This window comes from Hydractinia symbiolongicarpus, chromosome 14 (assembly GCF_029227915.1).
Source record: "Hydractinia symbiolongicarpus strain clone_291-10 chromosome 14, HSymV2.1, whole genome shotgun sequence".
In the NCBI taxonomy this organism is placed as follows: domain Eukaryota; kingdom Metazoa; phylum Cnidaria; class Hydrozoa; order Anthoathecata; family Hydractiniidae; genus Hydractinia; species Hydractinia symbiolongicarpus.
Window position 1 is genome coordinate 17,549,279 of NC_079888.1, and position 13,871 is coordinate 17,563,149.

At 32.8% G+C, this 13,871-nt stretch overlaps 1 protein-coding gene across 2 annotated transcripts; it reads left to right on the plus strand.

Moving 5' to 3' along the window:
- The first annotated feature begins 574 nt into the window (after positions 1–574).
- On the plus strand, positions 575–8,950 carry LOC130626088 (uncharacterized). Of its 2 annotated transcripts, none has more exons than XM_057441194.1 (2): positions 575–1,119; positions 7,571–8,950. In XM_057441194.1, the coding sequence occupies exon 2, from the start codon at positions 7,637–7,639 to the stop codon at positions 8,297–8,299; it is 663 nt and encodes a 220-aa protein (XP_057297177.1). In that variant the 5' UTR covers positions 575–1,119; positions 7,571–7,636; the 3' UTR covers positions 8,300–8,950. The 2 variants fall into 2 exon arrangements, with proteins under 2 accessions (XP_057297177.1, XP_057297178.1); XM_057441195.1 differs by lacking the exon at positions 575–1,119 and adding an exon at positions 5,384–6,607.
- The last annotated feature ends 4,921 nt before the right edge of the window (positions 8,951–13,871 follow it).

Sequence of the window (13,871 nt, forward strand, 5' to 3'; positions counted from 1 at the left end):
CTTGAGGCGTTACGTTTTTAGACAGGCCAGAGGTCTTAGAGACGTCTCATCTGGTCTTTCAAAGACGTTTTAAAGACGTGTTTAAGACGTCTCGCGTTTACTGGGTATGTGTTGTGCAATATAATTTCGTTGAACATAGTTTGCATAACAACTCTTTTCTCATTTTTATTAAAATCAATTACACAACTGTCGAAGTTGGTAAATATGAATATTTTTACCAACTATAAAAGCATTAGTTCATAGCAGGAAATACTGCAACAATTGTTAAGGAAAACTTATTGGCGAATATTATTTAGAATCTTCAGAAACAAACATACCGAAGCTTCACAAACGATATCATTTGTGGCGTAAAAGAGGCTCAAGAAAGTCCCTTACCGTTAGAGATTGGAGGCTTGGATAATAATCAATGGAATGCTTTAAAAAGTACCCATCCTAAATAACGTACAGTTTCGTCGTTGGTTTCTTTCCATTACGACAAATTATCACACCGTCGGCTGCCATTTAAAAATGACTGCGATATTATTTAATTCAAACCGTAGTCAACGTTTAAGTTATTAACACACAATGCTTCAGCGAGTTCGACCAATTATACTAATCCTATTCTTTGAACACAGGTTACCATAGTTTTGCTTTCATCTCCAGTTTTGTATTAATTGAACAACTTAGTGTTTGTATTATGTAAAATTATTTTGCATTGATAACAGATCCCTTAAAGATTATAACATTTTTTTAAATATATGGCACACGCAAGACAACAAATTCTATCAAGATTTTCCTGTATGCCGAAAGTAAGTGTTTACACCCCTTCCATTCTTCAATAGGCACACATCAACACGACGCCCTTAAACTCGCAAGCACATACATATTGTTCTTAACCCCAGAAAACCCTTTTTCACTTCAGTATCGCGAAAAAAACACAGCCGTCGGTAATGCACCTAATTAAAAGATTTATGTCGCTCGATGTACACAACAAATTAATGCTCGTGATTCAGTTTAAACCAAATTTTTTTAGGCCGAATAAAGATAGAACAATATGAGATTGTGATATATGGTTGGCGATGTAGTTAATAAAAATGGTGCTTTAAATTTGGATTCACCGTAGAAGAATCGTATAGCCAGGTGACGTTTAAACTTATAACACGGAACTATATAATAATTAGTGTTGGTGTTAGCAACTTAATTAGATTTAATTAGGCTCAATAAAATTTATACCTTAACAAAGCGAGGAATGACAGAGCCAACGCAACACAATGAGTTTCTAGTTTTACTTCGTTTCTTGTTGCTAAGATATTTATAAAATTCTCTGTATCTTCTGAAACAGGATCTAGTTTTTCATGCATTGACGAAACGACCTAACCCTGTATGCAGTAATTTGTCATATATTTTATTTATGCACTATCTGCAGGCCTGTCCATGAGAAATTTCTTTTCTTGGCAATTCGAGATTCTTATATCTTTATTTAAATCCTAAAAATAGCTAACTGATTTTTATTGATAGTAAAAAGAATATTCCCTCATTCGATTTCTTGACGTTCCGTCATAGGTTTTTTGTATCGTTTGATACATAAAGTAAATACCATACAGCTAAATTCATCTCTAAAAAGTTGATAAATGCTAAAAATATAGAATTATTTTGCAAATACACCAACTGATGCAACAATCTTTTTTGGATAAATGATAACATTATACTGCAGATAGAGCAACTGCTGTAACCATCTTATCTGGTGTACCCTCCTTTAAAAAACAAGGCATGAATCGTTTGACCACGATGAGCATATCCCTATAACTAATCCTCCTGAATAAGGAAGTTAAAATGTTGTTCACATAACACACATTTTTTTGGACACGACTGCAAGAACCAGGTTAACAAGATTTAAGTAAAACACGAAGTGTGTGTGTGTGAGGAAAATTGTAAGGAAGGCGTAATAATGTGTAAAAACGCGCAGTCTGAGCATTAAACAGTGCCATGAAAAAAATCATTATTTATAAATATAAAAAGTGTTCCATCGCAGTGGTGTAACGAAAGTCTGTTACACATCTTTGAGAAATACATATTATTAAATTACCATATCTAAAATTTTTATTCAACATTAGTAATTTCAGGCATTATTATTTAATAAAGAATATTTTCCTGCATATTTTCATATTTATTTTCTATATTCAGTTGCAGAACATAAATTTTCCGGTTGACTTTCGATTACCGAAATCTTTTTTGTAATTGCCAATTAAGGGAAATACAGGACAAAACGGGCGTGTGATCGGGGTAATTTTTTAGTTTTGGGCTCAATCACATAAAAACGAAGAAATGAAATGTGATACCAAGCAGCTTTCTTCACAAGTACAAGTCTTTGAAAAACCTGAATCAAAAGTTCCACAAGTAAAATACCAATCATGATTTACTCAAAATGTTTTATTTTACTTATCCTTGCATGTTGGCAGTTAGTGAAGGTATGTGTGCATTTTTAGCTTAAATTTTACTTGTGATATATTGTATCGGTTTGGTTTCCTTGAGTTTCAGTAAGTAAAATTCTTGTCAAACCTACTTGAAACTTTTTATGATTTATCTCAGGGATCAAACCAAAAAAGAGTGTGCCAAACGAATTTTAAAGTTCGGAAATTCATCGCAGATGTGTGCATGACAAACGACGAAATTGACGTCACGTTAAAACCATTGGATGAAAGCCATTTGAAAGTTCTTGGAAAGTTCATTGTCTTCATAAAAGTATTGAATGACGACTCACCATTTAAACTCACCACCCTGAATGCAGCAAAGCTCAAGGTAGCATTGCAAAAGTACAGAAGATGCTTAAATGGCAGATCAGATTTCACTTGTCCCAAACCAATTTTAAAAAACATAGAAGATAGCCATATTGGAACAGCGTTGATCACATTACAGAACCAGAAAACGAGCCTTGGGTTTGATGTTACCTCCTTTGTCATCGATTTTGAGAAAATAAGAGAGAAATCATTGATGAGACGATCATTGCCACATAAAAAGAATGATCAATCTGGTTCCAATGCAAGAAAATGTAATCAGGATACAGAAGAATGTCAAATTGCAATGCTTGTTCCGACAACACCTGTATTTAAAAAAGTAATAAAGGCATGTACAGCTGAAGGTGTCAACTGTCAGAATGTGAATTTTACATTGTTGGGCACGCAAGAAAAGCATGGAGGAAAAAATAGACAAAGACGTTCCATTGGCAAATGGCATGTTGTGGAAGTTATTGAACTTTTTGTACATGCTTTTACGGCAATAAACTGATATATTATTGCCTAATTTGATGTTGATTGGCCACTCAATTCATAGTTTGTGAACATAACATGTGTATAATGGTAGCTATTGATTGTTAGATACGTAGACGTTTCATATGACATATTTTCTCTTTTAACTCTACCTATCTACGCCTATTAGTCATTCGCTGTGTTAGTTTATTTTTGTATGCATTTCTCTTATTACCTGACTAATCTTACCTGCGCAATTTATTCTTCTCCTGTTTTATAAATTCTCTTCCTGCTATTTGCATTGCAACTCACATTCTGGATGACGGTGCGAATTAACAGCAGTGCGAAATACATAAAATATTGTAAATATTATATTGTTCCAGATATATTTAGCAAAGATTAATTAGAGTAAAAATAAATATTTGTATTTAATTCGATGTCTGTTAATTAAAGAGTACTCTCGGGAGAGAAATTTAATGTATGCCGTTCGCTGATATGAGTGTTTTCCGCCAGACGAAATTTTCGATATTGATTTGATCGTGGGTTCGTTCATGCGTTAACTTTTCTTGTTAATAAGAAGTGTCCGACTTGGGAGTGTCCATCAACTAAAGAGTTGACTGTGTAAATACACGCTGTGATATACAATCAATGTAAAAAAAGTAGCACAGTTTATACTTCATGGTCGTCTCATTTTTAAAGAAGCAATTCAACTTTTCACATGGTACTTATATTGCTAACAAATGCATTAAACTTTAAAGAAAAGTTGGCCAAAGGTTTATTAAGAAAAGATAGAAGACCTTTCCAAGATTAATAAAAGCAAAGATTCAACAATTCTGTGCGCATATACAATTGTTGAATCTAATGCCAAACTTTTACCCAACTATCCAGACTAAATAGATAATTAAGAAGGTCGAGTAAAGGGATAGCTCCATATGTTAGTCTGAACGTTTATCTTAAAGAACACAAAGAAGATGGATAATGTTAAAATCAGTATGTGCCATAATGCCTTTCTAAAAGCAGAATATCAAAATAATAAGTTTGTTCTAATTGTGTGCAAACTTTTTTTAATTTTTGCTAATTTTAGTATAGTTCTTATAAATTGCTTGCTTATAAAATACAAATAAGTGCATATAATTGACATTCCCCCGTGATGATTCCGATTTGACTGATCATCCCCAATTAAATATAAATGGATGCGTCATGATAACATCGATATGTTTTCCATATCTGAAATAAATTATGAGCGAGAAGTATTCTAATGGTTCTTATCTACTCCTTAATCTGAAAATTTGTAAAGAGACGGTTAAAAAGTCAATTATGACGTTAACCTCATTCTTTATAAAATCTCTGAACTTAATTTTTATTAAAGAGAATTTGCAGAGGTCAATTAGTACAAAATAAAAATAAAACCTGTTTTTTCTTAACACACACAGTGCTATTAAGCGCTTCTCAATAGTTGACAGGTGATTATGTTATCAGTAGCTTATTGGGTAAATTATCTCTACCATGGAGATGCTTTTTGTTTCTAACAGTTGCAGCATGCATTGGAATTTGATTAAAGACAATACAGTGAAGTGATGTGATTACCCATGATGAAATTTTCACTAAATCTAGTTTAACCATAGTTAGACACAAAAAACAAGATAAAAAAAGTCCGGATTACAGAACATATTAACACATTGTTTTTGTTTATCCAAGGAGGTTTGAAAAGAAATTAAATGTATACTCCTTCCATTTCATGTGGATCCTTCTGTAGCTGAGAATATGAAAAAAAGAATCAAATCTCTCTAATTCAAAGGTTCCTGCAAAAAATAATGTGTAAATTTTAACAAGAAATACGCAGGGTTAATATAACGATGACTATATATTGGAGAGCAATATGCACTATAAATTTTTGATGACTTATGGAGAAGTCTGACGTCATAATTATAACCGAGGGGCTTTTCAAGGACCATCAAAAATCTACATCGAGCGACATAAATCTTGTTATTACCATTATTATTACTAACTAATTCGGTTTTAAATTTTTTATAATTCAATTACGTTGTTAAATTAACTCCCGTGATCAATACATTATGTTGTCCAACTTTAAAATACTTAACGTAACGTAAGCATAGTAAAGGAAACCGACACGTTAACGGTTTTTTAGATAAAAAAAACTCAAACGAGAGATAAAAGTAACAATGAAATGCTTAGCTGGCGATTATTGAATAATAATGACCGCTAAAATTGATGCAATGTGTACTTGACAGCCCTTTTAAAGAGAGTACTACTTTAAAATAAAGAGACGTTAAGAAATATAGTAATTTCTTTTCTTTGAACCTCGCTTAAACCAGCAAGCAGGTAAATGAGGTATGTGTGTGTGTACCTCGACAATAACACCCTTGAATCTTTGCTCCGTTCAATTAGTTCATGGGAAATGTAATTAATTACCCACAAAATGCTATGCAGTACTTATCTTAAGTGCTGGCAAAATCTATATTATAATGCCCGTATGCGTCTGTCTGTCTGTCTGTCTGTCACACAAAATGGTAGCTTAGCTGCGACGGGTGAACCCGTGGATTTTCCACGGGCTAACGACTAGTCTTACATATTTTTCCAATGAGCTAAAGTCGAAAAGTTACCTTGCACTAAGAATTAAAGAGAAGAATTAAAAAAAAAACGTTTTTTGTATTAAGGCGGAACCTAAGAAGTACTGGAAAGGGTTTGCTTTGTATAAAAAGGCACAAAAATGTAAGAGCAAAATGTCACAAATATTATTGCCTCTTATGAATGTACCGGAATGCTTCTTTTTTTGGACGCCCTTCGAATAAACGCCTCTTTGAAATAAATGTTGAATCTCACTAATATTTTCCTAAAAATCTTCTCAAAATGTCGAAAAAAGACATATCGTCGACACTGCACCCGTTTATAATACTTGAAGATGACGATGTCGTCGTTTACCTGTGGAAAATTGCACGTAAATTCGCCTATCATAAAGTTCCGCCCATTCACCCAACATATATTATTAATACAGACATTGATGATAAGTAATAAAAGTATAATCAACGCCCGCACAATTAATCACTGCCTCCATTAAAATCACAAAATTTAAGGGGCGTTTAGATAATCTTTATATTGATAGTACTCGTAATGCTTCTAGGTAAGTATAAAAAGAGTCAAATAAAGGGTAATGGTCTTTTCATGGTCTTTTTAATAACGTGTTCATAATTGCTGCGCGCAACTTTATTTTAAACCCTCTAGAGTAATTTATTATGGTTATTTTTATGAATGAGTTTCTAATGCTTGAGAGGTTGCAATTGTAAAAAGGCGCGAAAGAACGAGTGAAGTATTAAGTCGCTTTCTGTTATAGAGACTTTATGTAAGTAGTCAGCGTCCCGAAGGTAAGTTTGCCCGTTCTTCTTGCACCGCATTGCGTGCGTCTCGCTACTTGCGGTACATTTTTGCGTGACAGACAGACATAAACGGGTATATATATTGCATTTGGTATTACATTTAGATAGAAAAGTTTCAGATATAAAAATTTCGTGTTTCCGTAACAGGACGCGTCTTTCGTGGACAGACAGACAAAATACGGCTATTGTTAAGAGACGTTAGCTACAGCCGATGTCATTAATTTTTTTGCATTCCATTTTAAGTTTATTTTCCTGTCTCTTTTGATCAGAAACAGAATATATATTTACACATGAGCGAAACGACCCAACCTTTTCACATAAACAATATGTCTTAATTTCTTTGTAAAGTTTCTATACCACATCGACATATGTGTCGACGTAATGCAGATTATATTATATTAAATCAAATACCACTTAAAGAAATGTTAATTGAAATCTTTAGAAAGTTTTTTTAATTAATTAACCCGACCATCAATATTATCGGAGGAAAGACATTTAAACAATGTTTTAAATAATTGTGTCACAAGATTACTTTCTATTCCCATTTTCTATGGGTGCCCATCTTATGCGAAATGTCTTGGGTTGGGTTGGGTTATTTCTTTTTTCTAATACCTTTTCCTCCCTGCTCTATTCCTTTTCAAGAAAGGGAAATACAAGACAGCATTAGAATGAAGTTGGGAAATTTTATTTTATTTTACGTATCATATAAAACAAACGAAAAAAATGATTTACAAGAAAACTTTTAAAGAGGGCGAAGCTCCTAAAAAGTACCAAGTGGGACTGACCAGCGCAAATTTTAAATTATGTTGTGTTTAAGAACTTCTATTCTCGTCTTGGTATTTTGGATGTTAGCACAGGTATAAAGTTGCATATATCCTTAATGTTGGATTATGTTTGGGTGACTGTATGTGTATTTATTCTCGTTTAATATGTGCATATTCTCGATTATAGGAATCCTATCAAACAAGGTTGTGCTTCACTAGCAGCAAACTTCATGGGTACATTGCAACTAGTTGCATGACGATCAAAGAAATTGATGTTACATTAAAACCACGATGGAAAAATAATCTTCTAAAACTGGTGGGAAAGTTTGAAATCAAACTGGAAATCGTAAGGGAAAGTTCTAGCGATGGTTTCCCAGTAACATTTCCATTTGTTTTTACCAAATCCAATGCTAAAAAAGTTAAGGCTGCATTACTGAGATATATTACTTGTTTGAAGGGTCAATCAATTGGCGATGTCAATTGTCCTCAGCCAATTGTTAAAAACCGAGTAGGAGATGACAAAAGTGGAAAAGTTCTGATCATTTTGCAAACAAATAAAGCAAGATATAGACTTGATGTTAATCGTCTCATTGTAAGCTTTGAGAAAGGAAAAGAGCAACTACAAATGAAACGATCAGCGACTTCAAGAAAAAATTATGCTAATGTTACGAAAACTGCAATTGGTAAAGATGGAACAAAAAAAGTAAGCATTTATGAAGAATGCAAAACTGGCACCTCGACGTTTCGCTGTACAGGTATAAAGGCGATCAAATCTAAAGGAGGCATATCACAAGTAGCATTTATGCGCCTAAAGATATATGGCGTACAAAAGGAACAACACAGACGTTCATTAGATTATTGGAGCGTTCTGAAGATTGTTAATCTTTTAATCAATGGTTTAACAGCAATATTGTAATGTTGTACATGTTCATAAAAAGCTTTCTTTTGTTCAACTGCCACTGTTCTTTGCGAAAGGGAAATAAATTTACTCTTTGACTATATTAAGGTTAAGCGTGCTGTCAAGTGTAACAAATGTTCTATGAATCCGCACAATGTAGTTAATTTTAAAGGACTATATAATCCGGATCTCAAATAGGCAGGCATTTTGAGCTGCAACTATAGTTGATATGTTAGTCGGCATGGAAGTTTGAATAGCTTTTAGCTTCTTTTATATAAGGACTTATTAGGATCATATAGAAGTAATATTGAGATTACATTGATAACAATAATCATTTCCTGTACTACAACATTAGGGTACATTTAATAATGAAAAATAAAACTTAAATAAAGGTCCCTTTTTAGTCAAAGTTTCTTTATTCGTGAACCATCCTCTCCCTAATTCTTTTATTCTATACAAAGACCACGAATTGATCTTGATTTAGAGGTAATATAAAGGAGAGTTTATTAGAGAAGTCCAGTTGTAATCTTCATATCAGTTTTTATTGTTATTAATTGCCGTCGTTTGTAATATTGTATTTTTAATTTTGAACCACGTTGGTGACAATGTTACCATAATGAATGTAGTTAAAGACATGTCAACAATATACAAGTCCAATGGGTCATAAAACTGTTGTTTTAATTCTATTCATTAATCAAAAATTAGCAATCTTTAATCTTCCCTCTCCCGTAATTCAATGTTGAAAAATGAACTGATTGTGGCTAATTGCGAGTGAAATTATGGCTGTGATAACTGATCTTCAGGGTGGACGAAGGTAATATTTACAGAATACGTATGTTCTATGTTTTTTTTTTTTTCGTGTAAAGTCGTCAGACTCAACATATTTTGTGAACGATTGTTGTGCTTATGCTGTCAAAGAATTATAAGGCTACGAAACGGGTAATGTAAGATATCCGTCATTAATGGTATTATCAATTCTTGCACATTCTAAACAATAGTTGTCATAAAGAGATTACTCGAAAAGTCAGATTCAAGACATTTTGCACACTTATAGACAACCTGTTCATGATTACTTACTTTTTTTTATACCGATTTTTAACTTTTTTGTTATTGTTTTCAAACAATAGAGACATTGTCTTTTAAGTGACGGAGATGAAGTAGTGGTTGTGCATTCGGCTCGTACTCATATGATATTATGTTCAAGTGCCAGTGCCCACTCCTTCCCACATTTAATGCAGTCTTGTCAGTCATCTACGAAGCGCCAATCGGTATGTGAGGTAAGCAAACAAGTTAGAGCATGTCTGGCGATAAAGTTAGATTGTTACAGTAAAAGTGGGGGAAGAGCTAGCTATTAGAACGGAGCATTAAAATTCCTTAGTACTTACATACTTGTTACTTTAGAGTTTGATAGTGGTACAATAATATAAAAAAAATCGAAAGTTTGTTTTGATGACAAAAGAAGAACAACACAATGAGCTGTATTTGGTAGAAAATACTATATTGCTAGTTTTAAGAAGGTTATTAATAGCTTTATATGATTTTAAAGTCATTGTCGTTGCCTTTTGACACCCTTCTCCTAGTTCATGATTTGCATCCAGATTTCTCATACGCACTAGTGTGACAATGAGTAAAACAACCGGTGCAAATAAGTAACATAGCATTACATAAACAAATACAAAACAATTTTGGATTTTTACATTATTTGTGTGCACAACAAAAGTATAGTTTCCTAAATTTAAAGCCTAGCAAACGCAGCATTATCTACACCACGTCATAACGAAATACATCGGCCAGAAATCCTCATCTAATTCAAAGGTTGTGCGTTCGACTCCACCAGCAGTGATTTATCACAGGTTCTTACCGTTAGGTTTAGACATTGCGTATATTTGCTCTCTATATTCCTTTGGTTTAATCAGAACCAAATCTTTTACATACAAAGCAAAGATTGATAACGCTTTTAAAAAATACTGAAAATATCTTTGTCTTATTACGCATTTTATACGCCGACTTATGAAAAGGTTTGTCTGTAGTAATTACTTTTTCTGCACTATGACACTTATACAAATGAAAAGCAAAAATAAATAGTACATCAATTGAGATGTTAACTAGGTGTTTAAATTTTTAATCTAAACATTAACATATTATTAACATGTTACCAGATAGTTTCCTGATTTTAAACATTTTCTTGCTATATATAATATAGTTACATAGTTATATAGTAACAGGATAGTTATATAATATATAACCTGCGCCGCTGTTGTGTAATGGACTAGTCCGCCGCACTACTAATTCAAAGGTTGTGGCTTCAACTGCTATTAGTGGTAAATTATGCTAGTTTCTGACGTTTGATATGCTCATTGCATACAGATGCTGATTAATTCTATCTATATCCAATGCGTTTAATTAGAACGAAATGATTTTCATGCGAAACAAAGGTTAATAAAAAATACAAATTAATTGATTAAGCAAAATGAGGTAATTAACAATTGGGATATTGTTCAGAGTTTTAGTCTACATATTGTTTTTCACTTACTGCACACTAATCTAAATATATTATTTACGTTACCAGATGCTTCCCAGATTTATAAACATTTTCTTATGTTAAGTATAATTATTCCGGTGCCATAATGTTCAATATATGTATATCCGTGCCGCTGTGGCGCAATGGACTAGTGCATTGGACTTCTAATTCAAAGGTTATGGATTCGACTCCCACCAACGTGATTTATGTCTTATCGTTATGTTTTGCTGTTGTGCACGGATGCTGCAAATCTTTTTCACGGCGTTTATTCAGAACCAAATGCATTATATGCGAAGCAAAGATTATCAACGCAGAACAAAATACAAATAAATGGAATAACTGTCGTCTGATATGACTGTTGATACGCCAACTCATTAAAAGATTTCTTCGTAATAATTTCTTTCTCACCTCTATCACACTTGATCAAAAAAAAAGCAAAACGAAATAGGTCACAATTCAGATATTGATGAAGTATTTAGACTTGTAGTCTACATACTGTTCATACACCGACTCTTCAAAAGGTTTATATACAGTAATTACTTTCTCTGCACTATTACACTTGTTCAAATGAAAAGCTAAAAGAAATAGGTCATCAATTCGGATATTGACGAGGTGATTGAATTTTAGTCTACATACTGGTTTTCGCTTACTGCACACGAATCTTAACATATTATTTATGTTACCTGTTGGTTTCTTTATTTATAAACATTTTATTGTGTTGAACTATCTGCTGCTTTAATGTCCAATATACGTATATTCATGTCGCTGTGGCGCAATGGACTAACGCGTTGGACTCGTAATTCAAAGGTTTTGAGTTCGACTCCCATCAGCCGTGTTTTATGGTTGATGTTTATCGTTAGGTTTAACCATTACGCAAAGTTCACGATCAATCTTGTCTATATTTAATCCGTTTAATCAGAACCAAATCTACTTCATGCGAAGCAAAGATTGACTACGGAGAAAAATAAACAAAATAATGAAATAACTGTAGTTTAATTAAGCAGTTCATACGCCGTCTTATTAAAAGGGTTTTTTTGTAGCTATTACTTCACGTGATAAGCAACCACTTATTTTTTATAATGACTCTAAAGTCCAAAATTGCGTTCTTTTATACAACAACCACGGAAACTGTGAATGAAGAAAAATGCAACCTTGATGGCAGTATAGTACATTTTGGATGGGAAAGAGAACTAACAAACCAACCGTAAACGTGTTTGCCAAGTTTCACTTCCATTTTTAAAAATAGTTATCACGCAATACGTAAGAATTCACAAAAAGTTTAAAATTGGTAAATTCAAGCGCTACCAAAAAATGGCGTTCCACCCCTTGAAAATCCGTGACGTTTATTTGTATTTTAAAAGTAATATAGTAAGGAACATGTTCTGATTTTATCTTGTTCAAAATTTTATCAGTTTAAGCAAATTTGTGGTCAAATCCCCTGAAATATAATGTTTTCCAACGAGTTTACCATTCTAGAATTGTGTTTCTTCCCTATTCTTCTTCTCGGGTTATGCAACTAACATTTTGACAACATCTAGCAACGATCCAAAACGCCAATGGACCACGAATGAACAAAATTCGAAAGGACATCATAACCTTGTTTAGGGAAGACAAATTGTCAGTAACTATCGAAACGAACCTGATTGAAACTGACTTTTTGGATGTATCATTTAACGTCAACAGTAAAACCTACAAACCCTACAGGAAACCCAACAACGATCCGCTATATATTAACATTAATTCAAACCACCCGAATACTGTATTGAAAGTCATTCCGAAGATGTTCAATGAAAGATTAATTGCGACATCATGTAACAGAAAAGCATTTGATGACGCAAAGCCTTTATACGAAGCTTCACTCTCCGCCAGCGGATTTTAAAGCACAATGACATACGCGAGTAAACCCAAACAACGCCCTAATCGCTAAAGGAAAATAATTTGGTTCAACCCGCCGTTCAGTAAAAATGTTAAAACAGACATTGGACGATCATTTCTCAAGATTGTTAGAAAAAACTTCAGTAAAGATCACAAATATTATAAAATCTTCAACAAAAACACCCTCAAGTTGAGCTATTCATGTAGCACAAACATCCGAAACATCATAAAGGGACATAATAAAAAAGTTCTCCCTTTTGAAGAAAGGCAAAAACAACGACCTTGCAATTGCCGGGATAAGTCCCAGTGTCCACTGAATGGTGACTGTTTAGCTGCATGCATCATCTACAAAGCGGAAGTCAAATACGTAGACAAAAAGGAATTTTACTACGGATTATGCGAAGGCGAATTTAAAGAAAGGTTTAACAACCACAAAAAGTCCTTTCGACACGAGAAATACAGAAACGAAACCGAATTGTCGAAATAACTTGGAGATTAAAAGACGACGGAATAGACTTTGAAATCTTATGGAGTATTGAAAAACGTGCAATGCCGTATAAGACAGGAGCGCGCACGTGTGACTTTTCCCAAACAGATAAAGTAGCAATTGTACGAGCTGAACCAAAGGGACTGTTAAATAAAAGAACAGAACTTATCAACAAATGTCGCCATCGTAACAAATTTACTTTGAAATGGTTGAAATGAACTGTAACGAACAATGTATTTATTTGTATTTATTTGTTTTATTACGTTTTATCACGTAATTAAAAGGTTTATACTTTAGTTAGTACCAACTTGTATAATTTGTATCATTTGCCTGAAGATTGCTAAGAAGCATGAAACTTTAAGTAGCAAAATTAATGTAGTTTTTTCTTGAAAACAAAACATAAAAAAAATATATATATATATATATATATATATATATATATATATATATATATATATATATATATATATATATATATATATATATATATATATATATATATATATATATATATATATATATATATATATATATATATATATATATATATATATATATATATATATATATATGGAGTCAAAAAAAAACAACCAAGTATTTATAACAACGTTTCGATCATTTCTTCGTCAGGTGTACAAAAAGAGTCTCGTTCCAGAATATATATAAAAAAAGGTTACAGTTCATTACTTTACAATAATTACAAAGTT

What these genes read in the sequence shown, in the direction of transcription:
- LOC130626088 (XM_057441194.1), top strand. Translation starts at nt 7,637, where the DNA reads ATGACGATCAAAGAAATTGATGTTACATTAAAACCACGATGGAAAAAT.